This window comes from Symphodus melops (assembly GCF_947650265.1).
Source record: "Symphodus melops genome assembly, chromosome: 9".
In the NCBI taxonomy this organism is placed as follows: Eukaryota; Metazoa; Chordata; class Actinopteri; order Labriformes; family Labridae; genus Symphodus; species Symphodus melops.
Window position 1 is genome coordinate 26,311,565 of NC_136699.1, and position 26,871 is coordinate 26,338,435.

General features: G+C 46.3%; 3 protein-coding genes across 5 annotated transcripts; 1 reads left to right on the forward strand and 2 right to left on the reverse strand.

Moving 5' to 3' along the window:
- Positions 1–323: 323 nt before the first annotated feature.
- Positions 324–4,653, reverse strand: tmem129 (transmembrane protein 129, E3 ubiquitin protein ligase). The gene is made up of 7 exons (XM_079352633.1): positions 4,267–4,653; positions 3,903–3,961; positions 3,352–3,609; positions 2,910–3,070; positions 2,652–2,811; positions 1,498–1,570; positions 324–1,384 (listed from the first exon to the last, which is right to left on the reverse strand). The coding sequence occupies exons 1-7, from the start codon at positions 4,472–4,474 to the stop codon at positions 1,200–1,202; spliced, it is 1,104 nt and encodes a 367-aa protein (XP_079208759.1). The 5' UTR covers positions 4,475–4,653; the 3' UTR covers positions 324–1,199.
- An 806-nt stretch (positions 4,654–5,459) lies between these two features.
- On the reverse strand, positions 5,460–18,009 carry ccdc142 (coiled-coil domain containing 142). Of its 3 annotated transcripts, none has more exons than XM_079351627.1 (18): positions 17,687–18,009; positions 17,221–17,291; positions 16,742–16,782; positions 16,374–16,413; positions 16,014–16,270; positions 15,679–15,891; positions 14,577–15,544; positions 13,884–14,164; positions 13,648–13,734; positions 13,385–13,564; positions 13,077–13,243; positions 12,335–12,487; positions 11,404–11,518; positions 11,077–11,254; positions 6,854–6,964; positions 6,491–6,591; positions 6,223–6,385; positions 5,460–5,815 (listed from the first exon to the last, which is right to left on the reverse strand). In XM_079351627.1, the coding sequence occupies exons 2-18, from the start codon at positions 17,270–17,272 to the stop codon at positions 5,707–5,709; spliced, it is 3,216 nt and encodes a 1,071-aa protein (XP_079207753.1). In that variant the 5' UTR covers positions 17,273–17,291; positions 17,687–18,009; the 3' UTR covers positions 5,460–5,706. The 3 variants fall into 3 exon arrangements, with proteins under 3 accessions (XP_079207753.1, XP_079207751.1, XP_079207752.1); XM_079351625.1 differs by having other exon boundaries at positions 13,367–13,564; positions 17,687–18,008; XM_079351626.1 differs by having other exon boundaries at positions 13,367–13,564; positions 17,667–18,008.
- A 6,226-nt stretch (positions 18,010–24,235) lies between these two features.
- Positions 24,236–26,045, forward strand: immt (inner membrane protein, mitochondrial (mitofilin)). The gene is made up of 4 exons (XM_079352509.1): positions 24,236–24,452; positions 24,960–25,027; positions 25,158–25,350; positions 25,687–26,045. The coding sequence occupies exons 1-4, from the start codon at positions 24,417–24,419 to the stop codon at positions 25,861–25,863; spliced, it is 474 nt and encodes a 157-aa protein (XP_079208635.1). The 5' UTR covers positions 24,236–24,416; the 3' UTR covers positions 25,864–26,045.
- The last annotated feature ends 826 nt before the right edge of the window (positions 26,046–26,871 follow it).

Genomic DNA, 26,871 nt, shown 5'->3' on the forward strand with positions numbered 1-26,871 from the left:
AGGGAGGAGACAGAGGAAGGACAGGTGATGTGAGGGAGGAGACAGAGGAAGGACAGGTGATGTGAGGGAGGAGACAGAGGAAGGACAGGTGATGTGAAGGGAGGAGACAGAGGAAGGACAGGTGATGTGAGGGAGGAGACAGAGGAAGGACAGGTGATGTGAGGGAGGAGACAGAGGAAGGACAGGTGATGTGAGGGAGGAGACAGAGGAAGGACAGGTGATGTGAGGGAGGAGACAGAGGAAGGACAGGTGATGTGAAGGGAGGAGACAGAGGAAGGACAGGTGATGTGAGGGAGGAGACAGAGGAAGGACAGGTGATGTGAGGGAGGAGACAGAGGAAGGACAGGTGATGTGAGGGAGGAGACAGAGGAAGGACAGGTGATGTGAGGGAGGAGACAGAGGAAGGACAGGTGATGTGAGGGAGGAGACAGAGGAAGGACAGGTGATGTGAGGGAGGAGACAGAGGAAGGACAGGTGATGTGAGGGAGGAGACAGAGGAAGGACAGGTGATGTGAGGGAGGAGACAGAGGAAGGACAGGTGATGTGAGGGAGGAGACAGAGGAAGGACAGGTGATGTGAGGGAGGAGACAGAGGAAGGACAGGTGATGTGAGGGAGGAGACAGAGGAAGGACAGGTGATGTGAGGGAGGAGACAGAGGAAGGACAGGTGATGTGAGGGAGGAGACAGAGGAAGGACAGGTGATGTGAGGGAGGAGACAGAGGAAGGACAGGTGATGTGAGGGAGGAGACAGAGGAAGGACAGGTGATGTGAGGGAGGAGACAGAGGAAGGACAGGTGATGTGAGGGAGGAGACAGAGGAAGGACAGGTGATGTGAGGGAGGAGACAGAGGAAGGACAGGTGATGTGAGGGAGGAGACAGAGGAAGGACAGGTGATGTGAGGGAGGAGACAGAGGAAGGACAGGTTATTGTTTGGTTATTTTTAGGTTTACAGTTTTTTAAATGAAACGTGGTCATCGTGTTTGATCCAGCGTCAGAGTGATGTCACACTCTCAGGTGAGCTCTGATTGGTCCTCAATGTGACGTCTCATCAGAGCACAGGGAACAAACTGAATCCAAACTGACAGCTGTCATCCTGGGGGGGGGAGGGTCCTGGGGGTCCATCGAGTCCAGGGTCAGGTCCCCCTCCTCAGGTCGTTTGAATCCTCCATCACCTCCATGGACACAGTGTGTTCTGTGTGTCAGCGGACCACACACACATCCAGGATACAGAACCGGGCTCTGCAGGTGGGACACGGGACTCGACTGGAGAGCCAGGTCTCAGGTCTCTGCTGGTCCTGACGACTCGCAAACCACCGCCCAAGACAGGACAGACACCACATGGGTCTGCAGAGACACCTCTGACAGTCCGAGTCCCCTTCTGACTCTGCACACACACACACACACACACACACACACACACACGTGACATGAATACACTGAGTGTGTGCAGCGGCAGAAGTCAACCACACACACACACACACACACACACACACTTACCTTCAGTGTGGCAGAGTGTGACCAGCTTGCTGTTAGCAGGAACCTGCATACAGCCGATACAAGGCTCCAGATCCTAAGAGACACACACACACAATCAGCCTGTGTGTGTGTGTGTGTGTGTGTCGCAATTATGTTGGGACAGGAGTTTCCCACACATAGATGGTAATCAGGTAGACAATCGGACTCACACACACACACACACACACACACACACACACACACACACACACACACACACACACACACACACACACACACACACACACACACACACACACACACACACACACACACACACACACACACACACACACACACACACACACACACACACACACACACACACACACACACACACACACGGTGAGACGAGCAGCGTCTGTGTCACATGTAAACATACAAACATTCTTAGGCGCTCACGCGCGCGCGTGTGTGTGTGTGTGTGTGTGTGTGTGTGCGTGCGTGTGTGTGTGTGTGTGTGTGCGTGCGTGTGTGTGCGTGTGTGTGTGCGTGCGTGCGTGACCACAGCTGACACACTGTCTCTCTGCGCTCTTCTCTGGCTCAGTGAACATCCTGTCAGTAACTGTTTATTTATTCAAAGTTAATGTTGTTTTTTTAATGGAAGAGCGAACGGCCGTGTTGGATCAGACATTTTGGGTTTGGATGAAAAACAGACTCATTGAAACTAAACTTTGGTGGCTCAATGTTTATATTTGTGATTTATAAAGGGGAAAATTAAAGGGATATTTTTGTTGTTATGTTGCGTTAATTAAGTCTACAACAACAATATCCCTTTAATTGTCCCCTTTATAAATCCTAAACACGTGTGACCAACAGCTCCTGGGTCAGTCGGGAGAAGCACTGCCAAAAACCGCGGCTTTGGCGATCACGTGATCACGTTTTTTGAAATCACGATTTCGATCAGAAAACGATACATCGTTCAGCCTCAGTGTCAGACGTTGGTCAGATCACAGACGTTGCAATGACTGCAGTGCATGATTTTAGAAACCCCTCACACACACTTATTACTTACACGCATGTGCACACGTGTGTTTACATGTCATGCAGAAGCTGCTCGATGGTGAAGCTCGTCTGACCACAGGAGCTTCAGTCTCACCTGACACTAAAGGCAGGCGGCACACACAGCAGCGTACCTGTCCACTGGGCAGTGTGTAGGGGGGGTTGAGGTCCACCTGAGCCTTGAAGGTGTCCAGGAAGAGCTCACTGATGGTCTGATGGATCACCACGTTAGCTGAGCTCCTGATGGGGGCGTGAAGCTTCTCTCTGAGCTCCGAGTACTCTGTGGAGTTCAGACTGAAGAGGGGGGAGGGGTCAGTACGCACACACACACACACACACACACACACACACACACACACACACTACGTGTACAGGTGTGTACAGGTGTGCACCTGATGTGGAAGGCTCGGGCTGCAGGGTTGATGCTCTCCACTCTTAGGGTGAGGATCTGAGTCGGGGAGGCGGAGTCTGGACTCAACTGATGCTGTCTGGACTCTGTGACGGTCACATGACACTCAGACTGTAGGGCTATGTAGACGTGATAGGTGGTCACCTGAATGGACACACACGCACACACACACGCACACACGCACACACACACACACACACAGTCATCCATGTGTTTGAATATATTTCTCTAAACTGTAAGGTGATTGGGCGCTGTTGACCTCGTGGTTAGTGCGCCCGCCCCATGCCCGGCACAGAGGCTGCAGTCCTTGGAGCGGGCGGCCCGGGTTTAGGTCTGACCCGTGTGTCTCTCTGACCCTGATCTTTTGGTTCTGACCCCTGGGAGAGAACCTGTTTGCTGCTGTGACAGACAGGTGAGCGACCCACCTTCAGCACCCAGGTGTCGGTGATGATGACTCGTGCTCCTGGAGCTCCCGTAGCAAACTTGTCGATGCGTCTGAACTCGGTGTTGATGCTGGAGGCCACAGAGCCCCAGTTGGAGTGAGGGGGCCGGACGTGGGCCTGCAGGGCCCGGCTGATTGGATGGTAGGTCCAATTATATCTGGACCAAAAAATGACGAGCATCCAGCCGAGCAGCTGAAGGCCAAGAGAGAAGAGGAGGAAGGTCCTCCACCCGTCACTCACCTGGACAAACAACATGAGCCAACATTATCATTCATCTACAATCAACAGAGAAGGCTGTGGTGTCCTTTGTCTCCAGCAGGGGGAGACACACACACACACACACACACACACACACACACAGAGACACAGACAGATAGACACAGACAGATAGACACAGACAGATAGACACACACACACACACACACACACAGAGACACAGACAGATAGACACAGACAGATAGACACACACACACACACACACACACACACACACACACACACACACACACACACACACACACACACACACTGACCTGGTGGACATACAGAAGGTTTTTATCAGGAGCAGCGAGACACATGCCCAGGTAGTAACCTGTAGAGACCAAAAACAATAACAAGGTCATGTTTGCTGTTTCCTGCCTGCTGCTCTGATGTCACACACACACACACACACACACACACACACACACACACACACACTGTTGTTCTACAGCTGTATAGTTATCTTTCAAAAAGTGAACCATCAGAGTTAAATTCGTTTGATCTTTATGAAGTTTGATGACTCAGGCTGTAAAGCAGCGTGCTGTGTGTGTGTGTGTGTGTGTGTGTGTGTGTGTGTGTGTGTGTGTGTGTGTGTATGTGTGTGTGTGTGCCCCCCCTGTATGTAGTCTTGTTTACCGAGAGGTAGGGCGCTGTGGACCAGCACGGTGACGCTGGTCCTGCGGACGTGGTACTGGGTGAAGCCCAGATCCTCGCTGCCGAGCCAGGAGCCGAACAGGTTCTGGACCGTAATCCCCGCGGACCGGAACTCTGTGGGGGTGAAGACGAAGCAGAGACAGAACGCGATGTAGGCCAGAGTAAAGCTGAGCTCTGGAGGGCTCTCCATACTGAACCCCGGATCAGACCAGGACCCAGGACTTCACTGTGGGATCTGTTTGTTTATTATCCTGCTCCACTTCCGCGTCACCTTCTTCTTCTACGCTCTGTTTATTGTAGGTGAAGAGGCGAGTGATGCCCTCTGCTGACCAGTAAGAGAACTACACAAACCATCATCCTACAGAGAAGTTCACAGAAAAACAAGACCAACAAAAAGACAAATAATAACAAAGAGACATTTCAATTCAAATCCAAAGAAACCCGGATTCAAGGTTTTTGTAATTGTGCGCGTGCCCTCTCACCTTTAACACTGATTTCAGTTTAATGACGCAGATATTAACTGTTCTTTAAAACTTTCCTCTATTTTATGACAAAATTACCTTAAACTGGAGAATAGACGCTTTACGGCACCATTTTACGGCACTTAAGGTTTCAGCTGTAATAATAATAATAATCTATAATAATGTATATATTTATCTCTCTCTCTCTCTCTCTCTATATATATATATATATATATATATATATATATATATATACACACACACACAGTTGGCCCTCTGTCAGATATGATCATGATTTAAATATCTCGAGTGTACAACAATACTTCATCCAGAACCTTCTCTAAAACGCTCCTTATATCTATAATGCAGGAACAGTGCGCCCCCTGCTGGTCATGTTTATCTGCAGCTCCTCCTGTTTTTTTTGTGTGTTTTTTTTAGACAAATCTTAAAAGCTCTTTTTTATTATAGTATTAGTGTCTGTGTTCTGTTTATATATTTAATATCTCCCCACCTGATTTATTGAAGTGTAGGGACAATAAAACATCTTAAATCTTCTACATAAAAAAAAGATTCAATATGTTTTACCAGCTGGGGGGAAACCCTGAGAGAGGAGCAGGTCAGGACCGTGATGACATCATCATTCAGGGACCAATCAGACACCTCCATTCAGAGAGGCTTAAAGGCTACACCTTACAAAAAGATAAGACACATGAGTAGAAAATATTTTTTTTATTAATGAATATAAAAATAACTCTGAAGACGAGCAGCAAACAAACTATAAATATATGAATGAATGAATATCTGTGACTCATTTAAAAAGTATCAATCTAAAATAGTTTAAAAGACTTATTTTACAGACACATTTGGGACTTCATAATGGTCTGTGGAGGTCTGTGGAGGTCTGTGAATGTCTCTGGTGATCAATTGTGGTCTGTGGTGGTCTCTGATGGTCTGTAGTGGTTCAGGGTTCAGACTTGGACAGACAGTGTAATCCTGGTAGTCTCCAGCGTCGGGCGTTGCTGTGTATCCTCAGGTCCAACCAGTCCTGCTGGACCGAACCTAGAGCTGCACTGAGACCACATAAACAAAGACCCTGTTAGGGTGCAGATAAACCAGATCCTCAGGATCAAACAGGATCCATTAGATCAAGTCAGATCACTGCTTCAATAACAAATGCAGTCTGGGTCATATCAGGATAATTACAGGAGGACTTCTCCTGACCCGACTGTTCACATCTGATCCTCCCAGCAGGAGAGGGGGGCGGGAACGTGGAAGACGAGGACGCTATGAAGACAATATTTGTCTTTGTATCAATGCGACATGGAGAACACGTAACGCAGCCGCTTAAATACGAGCGAGGTGACCGCAGTGACGCGTGCACACACTCCATACCGCGTGCATTTGTACATTTGCTCTTTAGAGACCTGATGTGTTATTAAGACCACATGACATCACACAAGCGTGAGGCTGTGTGTACCTGGGGGCCAGGTAGGGCTCTCCGGGGGTGGAGGGGTCCACAGCAGGGAGGTCGGAGGTCACCAGTGTGGGGTCATTTAGCTCCTCCCCCTCCATACACCTGAGGTTTGTAATACTGTTGGCAACCACTGAATCAATGCTGTCTCTGCTGCCGTGAGCTGGACCTAAACACACACACACACACTTTATTCATACTTATCAAAGAAGTGAAAATGTGCCTCACTGACTGAAACACGATGGATCTCATGCTGATGATCTCTGATACTCACAGCAGTGTGTGAACGGCTCCCACGCCCTCGACTGCAGGTACGGCTTAGCTTGAGGCTGCTGCAGCAGACACACCACAGCAGAGTCCACCTGCTGAAACACCCTACACACACACACACACACACACACACACACACACACACACACACACACACACACACACACACACACACACACACACACACACACACACACACACACACACACACACACACACACACACACACACACACACACACACACACACACACACACACACACACACACACACACACACACACACACACACACACACACACACAGTGACTCTGCGGGGTCAGTCAACAACAGGACGCTGAGGTGTGGACATCACGGCTGTTTGGTACCTGAGGCTGAGCAGCCGGTGTCGGAGGTCAGCTGACAGTCCGTACTGCTCTGATTGGATCATTTCTCTGATGGAGTCAAAGTCCTGCTTCAGCTGCAGCGCTCCCTGCACACTGAGGAGAGCAACGCCCATCATTACTGAACTATCGTCATAGTGTCACAGAACCAACGCCACAGTTCAGTGTCATATGACGAATACGTCTGAGTGGAAAAAAAACAGTATTGACACCAAACACCAGGTGGCAGTAACGCTCCTGACTGAACACAAACAGCAAAGAAGAGCTCGGCCCTTTCTGAACAGTCAAAGTACTGAACGGGTCTTTTTCAAACCGTCCACTACATCCTCGCCCCACGACCCCTCCGTATGTGCGTCCACGCGGAGGGCCCGCCATATTAAGTCCGTCTCAAACCACTTAGCGGGGAGTGGTAGTGGGGCATAAAACCCTCCTCCAGCGAGTCTGCACCGATGACCACTCGATGATCACGTGTAACACCTATTGCATCCGCTAGTCACGGAAGGAGTGACCTGTACTAAAGAAGGAGTGACCTGTACTAAAGAAGGAGTGACCTGTACTAAAGAAGGAGTGACCTGTACTAAAGAAGGAGTGACCTGTACTAAAGAAGGAGTGACCTGTACTAAAGAAGGAGTGACCTGTACTAAAGAAGGAGTGACCTGTACTAAAGAAGGAGTGACCTGTACTAAAGAAGGAGTGACCTGTACAAAAGAAGGACTGACCTGTACTAAAGAAGGACTGACCTGTACTAAAGAAGGAGAGACCTGTACTAAAGAAGGACTGACCTGTACTAAAGAAGGAGTGACCTGTACTAAAGAAGGACTGACCTGTGCTAAAGAAGGAGTGACCTGTACTAAAGGAGTGACCTGTACTAAAGAAGGAGTGACCTGTACTAAAGAAGGAGTGACCTGTACTAAAGAAGGAGTGACCTGTACTAAAGAAGGAGTGACCTGTACTAAAGAAGGACTGACCTGTACTAAAGAAGGAGTGACCTGTGCTAAAGAAGGAGTGACCTGTACTAAAGGAGTGACCTGTACTAAAGAAGGAGTGACCTGTACTAAAGAAGGAGTGACCTGTACTAAAGAAGGAGTGACCTGTACTAAAGGAGTGACCTGTACTAAAGAAGGAGCGACCTGTACTAAAGAAGGAGTGACCTGTACTAAAGAAGGAGTGACCTGTACTAAAGGAGTGACCTGTACTAAAGAAGGAGTGACCTGTACTAAAGGAGTGACCTGTACTAAAGAAGGAGCGACCTGTACTAAAGAAGGAGTGACCTGTACTAAAGAAGGAGTGACCTGTACTAAAGAAGGAGTGACCTGTACTAAAGAAGGAGTGACCTGTACAAAAGAAGGAGTGACCTGTACTAAAGAAGGACTGACCTGTACTAAAGAAGGAGTGACCTGTACTAAAGAAGGAGTGACCTGTACTAAAGGAGTGACCTGTACTAAAGAAGGAGTGACCTGTACTAAAGAAGGAGTGACCTGTACTAAAGGAGTGACCTGTACTAAAGAAGGAGTGACCTGTACTAAAGGAGTGACCTGTACTAAAGAAGGAGTGACCTGTACTAAAGGAGTGACCTGTACTAAAGAAGGAGTGACCTGTACTAAAGAAGGAGTGACCTGTACTAAAGAAGGAGCGACCTGTACTAAAGAAGGAGTGACCTGTACTAAAGAAGGAGTGACCTGTACTAAAGAAGGAGTGACCTGTACTAAAGAAGGAGTGACCTGTACTAAAGAAGGAGCGACCTGTACTAAAGAAGGAGTGACCTGTACTAAAGAAGGAGTGACCTGTACTAAAGAAGGAGTGACCTGTACTAAAGAAGGAGTGACCTGTACTAAAGAAGGAGTGACCTGTACTAAAGAAGGAGTGACCTGTACTAAAGAAGGAGTGACCTGTACTAAAGAAGGAGCGACCTGTACTAAAGAAGGAGTGACCTGTACTAAAGAAGGAGTGACCTGTACTAAAGAAGGAGTGACCTGTACTAAAGAAGGAGTGACCTGTACTAAAGAAGGAGCGACCTGTACTAAAGAAGGAGTGACCTGTACTAAAGGAGTGACCTGTACTAAAGGAGTGACCTGTACTAAAGAAGGAGTGACCTGTACTAAAGAAGGAGTGACCTGTACTAAAGAAGGAGTGACCTGTACTAAAGAAGGAGTGACCTGTACTAAAGAAGGAGCGACCTGTACTAAAGAAGGAGTGACCTGTACTAAAGAAGGAGTGACCTGTACTAAAGAAGGAGTGACCTGTACTAAAGAAGGAGTGACCTGTGCTAAAGAAGGAGTGACCTGTGCTAAAGAAGGAGTGACCTGTACTAAAGAAGGAGTGACCTGTACTAAAGAAGGAGTGACCTGTACTAAAGAAGGAGTGACCTGTACTAAAGAAGGAGTGACCTGTACTAAAGAAGGAGTGACCTGTACTAAAGAAGGAGTGACCTGTACTAAAGAAGGAGTGACCTGTACTAAAGAAGGAGTGACCTGTACTAAAGAAGGACTGACCTGTACTAAAGAAGGAGTGACCTGTGCTAAAGAAGGAGTGACCTGTGCTAAAGAAGGAGTGACCTGTACTAAAGAAGGAGTGACCTGTACTAAAGGAGTGACCTGTACTAAAGAAGGAGTGACCTGTACTAAAGGAGTGACCTGTACTAAAGAAGGAGTGACCTGTGCTAAAGAAGGAGTGACCTGTACTAAAGAAGGAGTGACCTGTACTAAAGAAGGAGTGACCTGTACTAAAGAAGGAGTGACCTGTACTAAAGAAGGAGTGACCTGTGCTAAAGAAGGAGTGACCTGTACTAAAGAAGGAGTGACCTGTACTAAAGAAGGAGTGACCTGTACTAAAGAAGGAGCGACCTGTGCTAAAGAAGGAGCGACCTGTACTAAAGAAGGAGTGACCTGTACTAAAGAAGGAGTGACCTGTACTAAAGAAGGAGTGACCTGTGCTAAAGAAGGAGTGACCTGTACTAAAGAAGGAGTGACCTGTACTAAAGGAGAGACCTGTACTAAAGAAGGAGTGACCTGTACTAAAGAAGGAGTGACCTGTACTAAAGGAGAGACCTGTACTAAAGAAGGAGTGAAGGATCATACAGACGTGAACAACTTCACCTGTTTATTGTTTTAAAGGATCAAATAAAAACCTCCTCTTCTTTTCTTCCTTCTGTTCACCTGTTTATTTCATTGTGTTTCATATTTAAAGGGACTGTTGCAAAAACTAAAGAATATTAAATCATGTTACAGACAACTTCTCACTCTTATTTATTTATCATTGTTCTCCTGTTGATGTCTCCTTGTCTGCTGTCATTTAAGACAACCTGTTCTTTGATATTATAATAAATTAAACATTATAAATTATAATAAAGGATGTGGGCTCCATCTGATCGATTAGCTATAAGTCTACACTAATATAAATTTACTAGAGAAAAATAATCTACATAAAGACTTTTACAGAATGCATTACGTACATTAATAATAAGCCGTTCCCCCAGGATCCCTCTGAGTAACCATGGTAACACACACTTCCTGTTTCCACCTGAGAGAGTGAAGTTTGTCCCAAAGCCTGCTGCTGTATTTCTACCCTCCACCTGGATGGAGGGGACTTCACTCAGCTGAGTGTGACGGAGGAGGAGTGTGTCGGGGTTGGTTTGAAAAAGGCCCAACATGACAGTATGGATATTAACTTCCTGGTTTTCTGCAGTGTGGAGCCGAAGCATGCTTTCAGGAAATGAAACTCCCACAATGCTGTGCAAAATCAACCGTAAAGCGTCACTTCACGTGAGCCTCTAAATCAAAACAAACGAGCACGGATGAATTCAGTCAATGTTGAAGCCACAGTTAAAGAGCCTTATTGAATCACACGACGTGTGCATTATTATTAGATTTAAACAACATATGCATCTCTATTGGTTTATCTGACTTTATATTACTTTCTTTCCTGTACGTTATTTTATTATTTAATCTGTTTTTTACATGGTGCTATTGTTACCTGGCCGGATATGTGCTTTACTCTTCTTAAATAAACAAAAAAAAAAAAGGAGGATAGAGGCGTCCGGTTTGACGTCACTTCCACCCTGAATGAATCAGACGACGTCGCAGCGTCCCGTGTGCGTCTGCTGAACAGGATGCAGCACGGAGAGAAGAGACTGACACAGCTGGAGCCACCTCAGATCACAACAGGTCCAAGTCAGACTCGGACCTGATAACACCAGACTGTAGACTGACCTGAACTTGATCCTGTGTCTGAGGATGTGCTCCATCCACGCCTCCATGAACGCCGTCATCGTGACGCTCAGAGCCTGCACACGGGCGTCGTCAGACAACGGCGCCACGCCCTCCAACACCTGACCAATCACAGCCTGAGCTGCCATTGCGGCGTAGTCACTGGGACTACTGGGAAAACCTGCACAAAGGCCCCAGGTCAGAGTGATGAAAGGAACACGAGGGACAGAACAACTTCATCCGTTTCATGTATGAATATATAGAAGAGAGTAAAGTGATGTCTGATGAACAAATCAGTGAAAAGCTGAGCGAGCTGTCGTTGTGTCGTACCTGTCCTGAGCTGAAGTCTCCAGTGAACAGCAGCAGGCATCATCTGTTCAAAGATCTCCCCCGACATCCTCTTACAGTCTCTGGAGAACGTCTTCAGAACCACCGCGGAGAACGTCTGACCAACACACACACACACAAATAAATGTAGTTCCCCCAGTGTCCACTAGAGTCTGTCTCCTGCAGTGAGTCAGTCTCCATAGAGCTCTATGTTAAAATGTCCAACTTTACAGCTGCAGTTCCTCCAGTGTCCACTAGAGTCTGTCTCCTGCAGTGAGTCAGTCTCCATAGAGCTCTATGTTAAAATGTCCAACTTTACAGCTGCAGTTCCTCCAGTGTCCACTAGAGTCTGTCTCCTGCAGTGAGTCAGTCTCCATAGAGCTCTATGTTAAAATGTCCAACTTTACAGCTGCAGTTCCTTCAGTGTCCACTAGAGTCTGTCTCCTGCAGTGAGTCAGTCTCCATAGAGCTCTATGTTAAAATGTCCAACTTTACAGCTGCAGTTCCTTCAGTGTCCACTAGAGTCTGTCTCCTGCAGTGAGTCAGTCTCCATAGAGCTCTATGTTAAAATGTCCAACTTTACAGCTGCAGTTCCTTCAGTGTCCACTAGAGTCTGTCTCCTGCAGTGAGTCAGTCTCCATAGAGCTCTATGTTAAAATGTCCAACTTTACAGCTGCAGTTCCTTCAGTGTCCACTAGAGTCTGTCTCCTGCAGTGAGTCAGTCTCCATAGAGCTCTATGTTAAAATGTCCAACTTTACAGCTGCAGTTCCTTCAGTGTCCACTAGAGTCTGTCTCCTGCAGTGAGTCAGTCTCCATAGAGCTCTATGTTAAAATGTCCAACTTTACAGCTGCAGTTCCCCCAGTGTCCACTAGAGTCAGCCTTGGGCTCTTGAATCAGAGGTATGTTTTGTGTTAGTGAGTCACAGGTGTCACCTGCAGCTTAGACACGGCTGAGCTCAGATCTCGGAGTTGTCCCCTCAGTAGGAGCTGATGATGATGACGGTGATGAAGATCAGACTGACTGTCGGGGGTCTTCATCAGGGACTGAAACTGATGAAGCATCAGCTCCAAAGACTCTGTCAGCACCTGAAATAAAAAAACACAAAACATGGCGAGGTCCCTGTAAGTATGACCAAAGTGTGGTTATAAGAAATGTTTCACTTTAAACGACCTGTGAGCTGAACAAGACGACGCGTTATACAAAGTGTCTAAAACCATCAGGCTGCTCTGATAAAGAGGCTTGTCGGGAAACACCGTCCTCGAGTCAGGCAGGCTGCACACTCGACGATTTTAGGACCGATATGCCCCTCCCCCAAAGACGGAGGGCGTGGCCTAGTGGGAGGTTTGTCACGATTGATTATTTATCCAGATCATCCTCAAGTGTTTGGTTTCAGTACGATAATCTTCACTGCATCCAACATGGCAGGGATCATAGACACTCCTGTGCCTTGAGCCAGCTGACCACGCAATCACCCTCCATATTTGTTTTTCACCTGAAGTCACGTTTGATCACGCGAGTTTCCATGAGATCTCGTCTCTGTGGAATCGTTTCTACAAACGGCAGGTTTGTGCTTAAAATCAGTTAAGATTTTAACCAGCTTTAAAAAAAAGTCTGATCTTTAATGTGTGTTTTTATGAAGTGTGTGTGTGTGTGTGAACTAAACGAGTCACATACTTTGAGGTCTCCCTGGGTGACGAGCAGGAACTTGTTGAGGCTCCACGACGACAGGAACTGGTAGGACTTGGACATAACCCAGACTGTGGACAGCTGCATTGTGGCTAATGCTAAGCTAACAGTGTGTCTGTACAGAGAGAGCCTGTCAGGGGGGAGGCTTAGAGGACCTGAGGGGGGAGACAGAGAGAGGGGGTGTGTCCTGCTGTGAACTGATTATTATGGGATGTCAGGTCAGTCGTTTGTGTTGGTGGTGAAGCTGCTCACTGATGAACCAGGTCTTAAACACTGACCTGAAGTTGTGTGGTTACCTGAGCTCCTGCTGTTTGATTGACAGCTGCTCAGCGATGACATCAGAGGAGGGGGCAGACACAGGAAGTGCTTCATGGTGGATGACACCATCACACATCTGTTGTGCTCAGAGGCCAGAGGGTGGTTCACTCCTTTGAGACACCTGTCCTTCAGGGCGGAGCCTAAACTCCAGCACACCTCTGACAGAGAAAAGGTGCGTTCATATTTTACCTTCAGAGTTTTCAGTCGGTAAATGTTCACACGTCTCTGTGCGTCTACTTACCAAAGTCCCACTGAGCATGTGCAGTGAGGGCCAGCAGATACAGACTGAAGTCCTCCAGCATGGTCCTGAACTCCTTTGGGAGCAGATCTAGATCAGACCGGAGGACGTCATGATGAATACATGAGGTACAAACAGAAACATGAAAACACGTTCAGCCAGTCATCTGAATACCTGCTCAGGTAACACCTGAGTTCCCCCTGTCTCTGATCCTCCCCCCCAGTCTCGAGTCCTCTCACCTGTCTCTGCAGCTTGTTGGACTTGGTTCAGGATGCTGATCCTGGTGGGGGTGTCCTGGAGGTTGATGCTTCCTGCAGAGTTTGGTAGTGGGGGGGCGATCAGCTGCAGCCACAGCGCTCTGCTGCACACAGTCACCAGCAGGGGGCGATACTGTCCCAATATCTCCTCAAACAGCTCAGACTGACCCAGGTCCAACCACTGCACTGAGGGCGACCAGCGCAGACAACCAGGCCCCTCAGCAAGCTCAGACTCCGGGTCTGCATCTGCCCCAACACCTGAGCTGAAGTCAAGATGGAATAATCATCTCCGATTAATGATCATTTCATTCACAACAGAATGTCGTCTCACATGGAGGTCTGTCAGTTTAGTGTTAGTAACCTCCGTAATAACAGTAAACGACCTACAGGGTTCTCCGTGCACAGCCGACACGTTCTCAGGCGTTCACGGTGACAGGAACACACCACGAGACGTGGCACACTGAAAATGACTTTACTGTATTTTAATGTGAGCGAACATCAAGCAGCTTTTCGCATCATGTCATGGCTTTGATAAGGAGAACAAGCGGTCTATGCGTTACTATGGTAACGTATTCTACCCGCTCCACTGAGGGCGCGTGGCAGCCCGAGGCTAAGAGCGTAAATAAGACCACGACTTACACAGAGCAGGTGAAGCCCTGTGCAGGTATTTGTTACCTGTTCTTGGTCTCTGGTTGCTGGTCCTGGTTCAAGTCTGACCGAAGTCCACTGGACTCCCCGGGTTCTGGATTGCAGACCTGAGCAGTCTTCCCCTGAGGTGGTCTCTTCTCTGATCCTGGACCCACACTCAGGTGTTCAGGTGTTTGTGATGTCAGAGGAGCCAGCAGCTTACCTGAAGAGACCAGCAGCTGAACCAGAAGCTCCACAGAGACTGAGGTCTTCTTGGATACCTGGGGCTGGTTCTCCTGGTCCAGGTGAAGGTCTGGAGGAGGTTTTAGGGAGCAGGTGTGCAGAGGACAGGGCGGATGGGAAATGTGGGCTGTGAAGTCAGTGTGCTGCAGCTGCTCCCAGGTCCACTCAGTCCTCAGAGTCCCGGTCCCACAGTGGACCCCCTGATCAGGGGGGTCAGGACCTGCTTGGATCCTGTGGACCTGACACACTTGCTCACAGGTCCAGGTCTTCAGCAGGTGTTGAGTCGCCTGCTCTGCGTGACGCTCTGCTAACAGAACCATCAGCTCTTTGATCCCCACGCCTGCAGGGTGAAACCCCCTCCTTGGAGGAAGACCAGGACCCAGAGTGGGGGTTTGGGCCTGATGTAGTACTGCAGTCCTCAGCTGGGTGGTGTTGTGCTGGACTCGCTGCTCACCAACAGCCTGGTTATACAGTTCAGCCCCTCCTAACACATCCTCCAGGACCTCTTTGGGTACAGAGTCCAGGTCGGACCGGACCACAGCACTCAGAACCAGGAACACAAGCCTCTCCATCAGGACCAAAGCTTGCAGAGCCAGCAGGTCCAAACTCCTACGCACCTCCTCCAGGAGACGCGTCTGCTGCACCACCACGAGTCTCAGGTCCGGGTCTGACCGAACCTTAGAGAACAGACTCGGCCAGTGACTCAGGTGGACCCGCGACTCTTGAACCAGAGAGACCAGCCAGGGTCTGAAGGAGGACCAGCTGCACTGGGTCTGAAAGGAGGCAGGAAAGAAAAGGGAGGAGTGAGAGGAGGAGAATTAGGGGAAGGAGTAGGGGGAGAGGAGTCCAGGTTTGAGGATTCAGAGTTTTACAGGTTCCCACCGCCTCCCCCGCAGGTGGTTCTCACCTGGACCAGCTGCAGGTGTGCTCCCCCCAGCAGGTGTGTGACTCTTGATATGAAGGCGGCTGCCAGGTGAGCTCTCCTGCTGAACTCGTGGACGAAGAGCAGCAAAGAGCGCCGCTCCTGCAGCCTCCTCAGGGCCAGGAAGTTCTCTTGCAGGGAGGGGGAGGAGGCCAGCAGGAGGAGCCCGCCCTCACCTGGGGGACCTTTAACACACACCTGAGGGGTGGAGAAGAGAGAAGTGGACTGTCATTCTGACTCGGACCTTGATCCCTCCTCTCCTTTCTTCTTCTTCCTCGTGTTATTTTTGGATCACCTGTTGGCATCCTGCAGCGACTCACCTGTGCACATCCTGTCGGTGCCCCGCCCACAGGCTGCCACTGGGGGGCCACATTGAGCAGAGCTTGCTGCAGCCTCAGGAGGCGTGCAGACGAGCGGGACACCAGGTTGTGTGCGACCACAAAGTTTCCCTCGTCCTCGTCCTCACCATCCAGACTGCGGACCTGAAACAGCCACTTAAGACTCGGGTTAAAGGTGCTCCTGAGTAACGACTCCGCCCGCTGAAGGGAGCGGGAGATGGAGCTCTGAGACCACGACCCTTGGGGGGGGGGGGGGGGCAAGACAAGAGTGTCAAAAGACTGTAGAGATCCCATTTTCAGGTTTATATTCACAAATACATCAGCATCAGAATGTTCGTGTACCGTCCGAGTTCAGATCCTCCTTCGCCAAGCAGGTTCTCCTCTAAAAGAAAACACATGAAAACATGCTGGTGAACACACGAGCTAGCATGCTAAAGATCAAGGACGACACACAGCAGAGTTAAAAAGTGAAGACGGGAAATGTCCCTCTCTACTTAGGTTTGGATCGAGCTTTAAATTTACCTTGACGAGAACCTACACTGTTAAATAATGCTTTTTGGTTTAGACGTTATTGAGGTGCTACTGATGGTGATGAGAGACAGATAGCGCCCCCTGTTGGTTAAACAAAAGTTTTACAACATGCTTTTTTATCTGCTATTGGACTTTGAGGTTGTAAAAATGTAAAAAAAACAACAACAACAACAACAGACCTGCTCCTTTTCTGGACTGAAGGACTCGGACGTCTCCCGGTCTGAAAGGGACACAAACAAAACGGTCAGAACACAACTTACACACTCTGAGTCTGTGTTCACCAAGGTAACGTGTTGGCCCGAAACTGAACTCAAACGAGACGCCATGATGACCTCGAACAGGAAGAGAAACGCAAACTGTGAGGACAAATGAAACCCTCTGAACACGGGGCTCAATGAGGACAGAGAGGAACAGCAGCTTCATTAGCATTAGCTTTAAATACATTTAGTCAAGATTTGAACACTTCATTCATTGTTGATTAAATGTTATTATTTTTAAAGCTGAAGATTTCTGTTCCCAGAGCTGCACAGCGAGGATATACTCTGCTTTAGTTTGACTTTATGTGACAAGGGGAAAGGTGTGTGTGTGTGTGTGTGTGTGTGTGTGTGTGTGTGTGTGTGTGTGTGTGTGTGTGTGTGTGTGTGTGCGTGTGTGAGACCTGTTAGGAGTCCTCCGGTGTCTCTCAGCAGCTCTGTGTTGTTGTGATCCATCTCTGACGAAGCAGCAGATCTGAGACAAACACACAGGATTACTGACTTCACTCTGCTCTCTATGGACCCACATTTATTTAAGCTTCAATCCATTTATGAGCAAAGGAAAGCCCAGTGTTTCAGCTCATGGACACTGATGTATCTGTGCTCAATAAAAGGACTGAGTCGCTCGTCAGGGTTTAGATGATGAGGTCCAATGGGAGGAGGACACATTATTATTGTGCAGATTTGTAAAGTTGAGCTGATAGCCTGTTGTTAAAAAGAAGACTTGAACTCCATGAGTGAGAGAGAGAGAGCTGACAGCTGAATCTCTGTTTACACATGAGAGAGAGAGAAAGAGAATCACGTGGGTTTAAAGCTACATCATCATATACAGGCTGCTGTCATTTCTCACACTGTGATGGTGATTCTTACTCAGCACGAGACTCGACGTCCAGACCTCCATCTCTGCTTCATCCTGACGACACAACATCAGACCTGTCCTGCCCACCTGACGTTAGCTGAAGGCTAGCTCACGTTAGCATCTCCTCATCTGCATCAACGTTCAACAGTAAAACGAGCACGAAGGACAGAGGCCTTGTTATGGACTCATGCGTGCTCTAATTGGCACCTGTTAATCCACTGCTCACGGACACCATCAGGTTTAAAATAGCTAGCTGTCACCAGGTAAACACAGGAAGGAGCTGCAGCCAATCAGGGGAGAGTGTCATCGTTGCTAAGGAAAACGGAGGAGGCGTCACGAAGCGGAAGAACCAGAACGTTCTATTATATATATATATATATATATATATATATATATATATATATATATATATATAATTCTTATTGTATTTAAGGATGTTAAGTTTTTCAAAGAAATAAAAAGAAAAAAAGAACACCGGAAATAGTCTCTGGTGTTAGACTGAAGTTTGCAGTCACACTGCCCCCTGCTGTTCCCTCCAGTCATCTGACACCGAGCAGTACAACAGTACCAGAGGTGCTTCTCAGGCACAATGGACTGTTTTCCATCATGTCCCGTGTTTCATGATTCTGGAGCTATATAAAAAAAAATCTAAATATTGCAATATTAACATCTCACCTTTTTTTGTACAGGATTGTCAACAGAAACAGTTTTCAAGTCAAAACTTATCAGCACCAGATTTTAAAATGTAGACATTAAATGACAATGTCTGAAAAGTGCAATTAATGAGGTCAGATAGATAGATAGATAGATAGATAGATACTTTATTGATCCAGGTCAGATAGATAGATAGATAGATAGATAGATACTTTATTGATCCCGAGGGAAATTCAAGTTTCAAGATATGAAAAAAATAAATAATAAAATAAACTATAAATATAAATAACATACTGTTCTGGTATTATAATGTGTGTATAATGTGAAGATAATGTGTGGAAGTTAACGTTGTGGAGCGTTCTTTAAATCAAATCTGAGAGTTGGTCTTAAGGGCAAAGCGAGTGTGTCTTGACACTTTTGGTTTGTCCTCAGGAGTCGACTTGGTCTTTGCTCTGATAGGGGGTCTAGCTGGGAAGTCTTTGGATATATACTTTTGCTGAGGTGGAAGGGTCACCTGAGCGCTTCCACACTGGATTGTATTTTCAGTCGGAGGGAAACGGGTTTCATTTGACTGGACCAGAATCTGAGAGTTGGTCTTAAGGGCAAAGCGAGTGTGTCTTGACACTTTTGGTTTGTCCTCAGGAGTCGACTTGGTCTTTGCTCTGATAGGGGGTCTAGCTGGGAAGTCTTTGGATATATACTTTTGCTGAGGTGGAAGGGTCACCTGAGAGCTTCCACACTGGATTGTATTTTCAGTCGGAGGGAAACGGGTTTCATTTGACTGGACCAGAATCTGAGAGTTGGTCTTAAGGGCAAAGCGAGTGTGTCTTGACACTTTTGGTTTGTCCTCAGGAGTCAACTTGGTCTTTGCTCTGATAGGGGGCAAAGGTGTGAAGTTTTTGGATATATACTCTCGCTGAGGTGGAAGGGTCACCTGAGCGCTTCCACACTGGATTGTATTTTCGGTCGGAGGGAAACGGGTTTCATTTGACTGGACCAGAATCTGAGAGTTGGTCTTAAGGGCAAAGCGAGTTTGTCTTGACACTTTTGGTTTGTCCTCAGGAGTCGACTTGGTCTTTGTAGTGATAGGGGGCAAAGGTGTGAAGTTTTTGGATATATACTCTTGCTGAGGTGGAAGGGTCACCTGAGCGCTTCCACACTGGATTGTATTTTCGGTCGGAGGGAAACGGGTTTCATTTGACTGGACCAGAATCTGAGAGTTGGTCTTAAGGGCAAAGCGAGTGTGTCTTGACACTTTTGGTTTGTCCTCAGGAGTCGACTTGGTCTTTGCTCTGATAGGGGGTCTAGCTGGGAAGTCTTTGGATATATACTTTTGCTGAGGTGGAAGGGTCACCTGAGCGCCTCCACACTGGATTGTATTTTCAGTCGGAGGGAAACGGGTTTCATTTGACTGGACCAGAATCGGAGAGTTGGTCTTAAGGGCAAAGCGAGTTTGTCCTGATAGACCGTCTTTTGGTTTGTCCTCAGGAGTCGACTTGGTCTTTCTAGTGATAGGGGGCAAAGGTGTGAACTTTGATTTGTGCCATTGGTTCCAATTTTGCTTCCTATTTGTGATGTGCGTTTTCTCCTCCCTCAGAGATTTATTTTTTTCCGACTGGTCCTCTAAAGTTTTGTTTTTCTTCTGCAGTTCATTATTCTTCTTAATTAAGAAACCATTTTCCCGAGTTTTCTTCTCATATTTAACCACCACATCTTTTCTTGAGGCTTTCTCCTCTTCTAGATCTCTTTTGAGTTTTTCCAACTGCTCTTTTGGTATTATTTCAGGCTGTTGACGCTCCAGCTGGTCTTTTTTAGAATTTCTGTTCTTGGCCATCAAGTATTTCTCATTCTCCTTCGTCCTCTTCAGTTCGTTGCGAAGCTTGGTCGAATTATTTGAATCCATATTTGTGTTGTGATTTTATGGAAGTGAAATAAATTCAAATTTTCAATTGGATAACTGGAGATTAATATCCGCTCGCATCAACACCTATCGATAAGGGTACAGACAGACTAAATTTAGCCCAGACTAACCTTTGGCTCTCCCAGCTGTATGACGTATCTAAATGACGTCAGACATCAAAGCGGAGCCCGCTGTTGTAATCGTTTAAACCAAGAGCAGGCTACGTTTTGATGACGTCATTAGCCTATTCGCTATTTTATTTTCTATTAAAAGTTTCTTTACAAAGGCCTACTTAGAATCATTATATATCACATTTTAGTATAAGTGAGAGTTACTTAAAAAAATGCTTATTTGTAGACTTTGAAATAAAACAATATAAAAGTTCGTTGAGTGTCCACCGGAGGCTGACGTAAGGAAAACCGGAAGTCGATAGGTTACGTCCTGCGTCATCTGTCAGTAGACACAGTAGACGCTATCCGTATTGAAAAGGCAAGACAGACATAAAAGAGAAACCAGAGAATTAGAGGAATGAAAGAAGACACCAGGAAAGACGTGCTTCAACTACTCTGTAAAATGTCCCCTCAATGGGAGACATTGTGGACACAGTTCATCGGATTGGACTGAAGATGGCAGACAGAACACGACACATCATCATCCAGTTTACAAGACGACAGCACAGAGATATGTTGTGGAAGCTGACGAAGGACTCCGGGCTCTGCACTGAAGCAGGGATCAGGTTCATGGAGGATCTCACTAAGGAGGATAGACCCGCATCAAGCAGGCGAGGACCAATGGAGAGACAGCTTACTGCCGTGGTCCTTTTGGGTTTATGAACGGGCCCAGCATCCAAGCTGAAGACCAACTCTACACACAGACACACACACACACACACACACAGACACACACACACACACACACACACACACACACACACACACACACACACACACACACACAGACACACACTACTTGATGAAAAGGTAAATGGGGGACTTTATTGGAGGAGGAGTCACTCTAACTCTACAACACCTGTTCATTGATGTTTTCCAGCAGATGATTGGTTTAAATACCAGTTTATCTTTTGTTTGTGCAGAGAAAAGCTGTTTTTCTGTTTTGTAAGTGCTGCAGATGGTTCTTTCTGGTCAAATCAGTGGAGAGATCAAATACTATTTAGTCATGGATCAGATCAATGTGCAGGTGTTGCTTTTGCTTTAATAGGGAGATGTGTTGGCACACAAAGCAGACGAGGAGGCTCATTGGTTGGCAGCTGTTCTGAATGTTGAAGGTTGCTTTATTATCCTAATGAATGTTTATGGCTATAATAACACCAGTCAGAATAGACCTTTACTTCTACAGGTCTCTGAGATTATTCATCATTATAAAAACAGTTACAGCACTAATTAATGTTCTTATGATTAATAACTCAGAGTACAGATCATAAACTGATATCTGAAGAAATACACAGATTTTATTCAAGTTTATATACCTCTTCATTTTCTAGAGAAAACTCCATTGCTCTTTTGGAAGATGTAAAAACCCACCTGACCCCTCTTAGTGCTGATTTGGTTGAGATGTGTGATTCTGAAATTGAAACGTGGGAAATTAAAAATGTCTTTAGGAAAAGCTCCAGGACAGGATGGGATATTACTTTATTGATCCCCAATGGGGAAATTCGGGATTCAGGATTAACCACAAACTTTGACACATTTTTCTGGCAAGATATTAAAGAATTATTATTTTACACCATTTGGGAATGTGTTATAAATAAGAATATGATGCCCACAATGAAACAAGGATTAATAACACTCATCCCTAAACCAGGGAAGGACAATAAACTTCGAATCTGAGACCAATAACATGACTGAATGTTGATTATAAGTTATTTGCTCATATCTTTGCCAACAGACTAAAAGAAAGTTTGCTGCATGTCATTAGTGAATCTCAATCTCAATTCCTCAGAGGACGATCATTTCATCACAGTGTTGGACTAGTGATGGACCTATCAGACGATGCAGATAAGATTGAAGATGATGGTTGGATTTTGTTTCTGGACTTCTGTAAAACATTTGACACTGTTGAACATTGTTTTATGATGGATACATTAAAATATTTTGGCTTTGGTGAATGCTTTCAGGAAGTAATTAACATGTTATATAAATGAGATAAATAGCTGTGTAATTCTGCCAATGGGAACGTGTGAAAGATTTACAATGAAAAAGGGAATTCATCAAGGCCGTCCAGCCTCACCTTTACTTTGGTTTTTAGTTGCAGAGGTTTTGGCAGTAATGGTTAAATTCTCAACCAATATACAGCAGTTAAATGTTATGGGAAATGTTACTGGCCAATGATACGACTATATTCTTAAAAAATGCAACACAGATACCACAAGCTCAAGAGCTCATCTGTTTTCTCTAAGGCTTCAGGACTCCATTGAAACTTGAATAAATGTGAGTTATTGTCAACCCATGATCACCCCCTAGTGTCCATTCAAGGGATTGAGGTCAAACAGGAGGTTAAATACCTGGGTGTTACTATATCTAAGGATTTAAATTATAGAGACAAAGAGATTTGTCTATTTTTGGTGGAGTTTTATTATCTAAAATGGAAGCTATGTTACATTTTATTTATCCAGCATACTCGTTAGCTATCCCCAATAATATGATTTAAAAGCATCAACCAAATGATCCATAACTTCATTTGGAAGAACGGGCATCATCATATTAGAAAGGGGGATGTAGTGAAGTCGATGGAAGAAGGGGGGATAAATGCTATTGATTTTGATTCTATGAATGGAACTCTGAAGTTGAAGTGGTTGAAAAGTTTTGTAACGCAATATGAACATTTTTGGTTTCATTTGCCTTCAAAAATATTTATGGATGTTGGAGGTGTTGCATTTTTGTTAACATTAGCAAGCTACCAATGGAGTTATCCAAATTTCACCAGCAGGTCCTCCATTATTGGAAACTGATTTATAAACGTAATTTTTCTCCTCATAATACCCCAATCTGGAACAATGGATACGTACTGGTTAAAAGGAAGTCCATTTATTTTAAAGAATGGAAGAAAAAAGGGATATGGTCAGTTCAACATCTTATGGATGAGAGAGGGAACATACTGGACTTTGATGATTTTAGTCATAAATACAGTATTGAATGCTCCAAGAAGCAGCCTGCTGGGCTATAGTTAAAGTAATTCCACAGGCTTTCATTGGTGTCGTTTAGGGAACCCTAATGTACATGTCAATAACAACTAAACTACCCAGTATCTCTATAGATGGCCAACCTTTTCTCCAAAAAGGATGTAGCAATACATTTCTAAGATCGTCTCTCACAAAACAATTTTTTCCCTTTTCTCTCAAAAGAAGGAATATTCCACCTCGACGGTCAAAAGAATTAGATGTAATTTTCTGAGGTTTCCTGTCTCCCCTAAAGTCAAAGAGGTACACTTTAAAACACATTTATCCATGTGGTGAATTTCTAATTGGGACAGTAATGAATGTGTATTTTATAAAACAGAAATAGAAACACTTGAGGGTTTAATGTTTTCCTGCAAGGTATCTGGTTTATTTTGGAGGAACATAAGGTGGACATCCCATAATAACATGAATGTGCCTCCCCTGACATACAACAGTGTGAAACTTGGTTTTATAATGGGAGGACAGAAAATTAGAATTTAACATAAATAACTTACTTGTACTTGCCAAATATTTTTAGCACAAATGTAAATTCTCAAATACTGCCCCACTCTTTAGCATTTTTTTTTTTTTTGAAGGAGCTGCAGCTTTCACACAATCAGACTCCTGAGACTCACGTTGATGAAAGTTTATACATCAGATGAATACTGCAGGAGACATGATTCAACATGCTCAAACAGAACTGTCTGACTCTTCCAAAGGCTCTGCATATATTCAAAAAGGCATTTAATTATTAAATCCTGGAGGAGACGTTGCTTGTGATTTATGGTGTCATGGTCTTTACATAATTGATAATATAAGCTAGCTAGCTTGTTGTGAGGGAGTTCCCGCCGTGGCCAGAGGGGGCAGTGGTGAGCGCAAGCCAGTTCGATGCCACTTGAGGCGGACAGAGGGGGGAGAAGAAAAGAGAAAACAGAGGAGGAAAAGTGAATAGCTGGTGTCTGTTGTGAAGGTTAAAAGAGTTCGGATTAAAAATAAGAAGTGATCCAGCAGCATGCTGAGGGCCTGCCTGAGGGGAGCTACAGCCCGGGTAAGTCACCTCTAACTCGGTAACAGGACCGCTCCCTCCCCGCAGCGCGCTGGTTAGCATGTTAGCATGCTGTCATTCACGCAGCCTGTGTCAAGGTGCCGCAGGGGGGGGGGTGTTAACCTTTCAATGCACACTGACGTTAAATATCAAAAATAACGAGACACTTTACATCAGCTGTGTTCAGAACACAAGCTAGCAGCTGTGCTAGCGGGTTATCTTTCACTGGCACACTGCTAATGTAAGCTAACAGTGAGAGGTCAGAGGTCACAATGGGGTTAACGTGTTTATTATTGAGCAGCAGTCATGTTGAAGGGTTTAGTCTCACTGTGGTTTAATGATCCAGAACATTAATAATCATTTTAAACAAAATAAGACACGTGCACGAGTCCTCTTTACATCCTGTTAACACGTTACCAGATGAGACACACACACACACACACACACACACACACACACACACACACACAGGTGTCCGTCTGCATTGATGTCTTTCCCTTCCGTCTGCAGACGAACTTCAGGAGAATCCGTCCGAACAACCTGCAGCAATGCAGACACTACACAGCCGGAGAATCCAGGTCACACACACACACACACACACACACACACACACACACACACACACACACACACACACACACACACACAGATGACCTCCCTGTAGATGACCTACTCACCCTCTCTCTCTCTCCCCCTCTCCCTCCTCAGTGGTGGAGCTGCTAAAGCTGTGGCTGCTGGTCTGGTGGCGGTGGGCGGCGGCGTCGGCGGAACAATTCTGTGTGCGAAGTGGGACCACAAGTTCCGAGCTGCCGTAGAGAAGAACGTCCCATACTCAGACCAGCTGCTGGGTCTGGCTCTCGGACCGCCCCCCCAAGATGTTCGCTCTCAGGTCCAGAAACAGGTGAGGATGGATCCACAGCGTGTTAGTGAGTGTGTGGCTTTATGTCAGCTCAGCTGCTCATCTGTGATTGGTTAGAAACATTATTCACAATAACAAATAAAACCCACCTGTGACCGGTCAGTGATCAAAGTTGTTCTTTGGTCCCAGTAAATCTGTCAGAGTGAGACCTCCTCTTGTTGTCCTTTCAGTGATTAAAGTTAGCTTTTAGCTTTGAACCTGGTCCAGCATGGGACAGGTTTTAAACCGGATCAGGACAGTTCCCCTCTTTGACTCAAACATCTGAGAGCCTTTGAGACCACTTCACTCAGGTAAAGTGTCTGCTGTGCGTGTGCTCAGGTGGAGGCCGCCCAGCCTCCCTCCATGATGGATAAGAAGGTGAAGACGTCCAAACCGAAGGCCGACAAGAAGGTGAAGGAGGAAGCAGAGAGTCCAGCAGCAGAGACCAGTCCTGCAGCCCCCGTACAGAGTCTGGAGGGTCAGTCTGTTTGTGTGTGTGTGTTTGTAAGTGTATAAGGAGTGAGTCTGTTTGACGTCACGTGTGTGTGTTTCTCCTGCAGACACACTCTTCAGTGATGGTAAGTGTGTTCTGTTTTCTCCCTGTAGAGAAGTGAGCCTTTAGCGTTAGCTGCAGCTCTAAACCTGGACTCTCTGAACAGACGGCTCCGATTAGTTCCCCCCCCCTCTGCTGTTGAAAATATCTCTCTCTCTCTCTCTCTCTCTCTCTCTCTCTCTCGTATCACTTTCAAAATACTTCTGTTTACATTTAAGGCCATCCACAACCTTGCCGCCCCCCGATCTGTCTGATTCCCCCCCCCTCGCTCCCTCAGGTCTTCCTCCTCCCTCCACCTCTCTATGCCCTCCGCCCGCCTCAGCACCATGAGCAGAGCTTTCAGCCGCTCTGCCCCCCAACTCTGGAATTTTCTCCCATCAGACATCCGTAACATCGATTCTTTACCACAGTTCAAATCAAGACTCAAAACTCATCTGTTCCAATCTGCTTACTCGCTGTAATCTCACCTCCTTTTGTTACTTGTCTGTTGTTTTTATTATTTGTATTTATTTGTATTGTGTTTTTAATCCAATGCAAAGCATGTGAAATAAAATGTATTATTAGTCTCTCTCTCTCCCTCTGTGCGTTTCTCTCTCTCTCTCTCTCTCTCCCTCTGTGTGTTTCTCTCTCTCTCTCTCTCTCTCCCTCTGTGTGTTTCTCTCTCTCTCTCTCTCTCTCTCTCTCTCTCTCCCTCTGTGGGTCTCTCTCTCTCCCTCTGTGTGTTTCTCTCTCTCTCTCTCTCTCTCTCTCCCTCTGTGTGTTTCTCTCTCTCTCTCTCTCTCTCTGTGTGTTTCTCTCTCTCTCTCTCTCCCTCTGTGTGTTTCTCTCTCTCTCTCTCTCTCTCTCTCTCTCTCTCCCTCTGTGTGTTTCTCTCTCTCTCTCTCTCCCTCTGTGTGTTTCTCTCTCTCCCTCTGTGTTTCTCTCTCTCTCTCTCTCTCTCTCTCTCTCTCTCTCTCTCTCTCTCTCTCCCT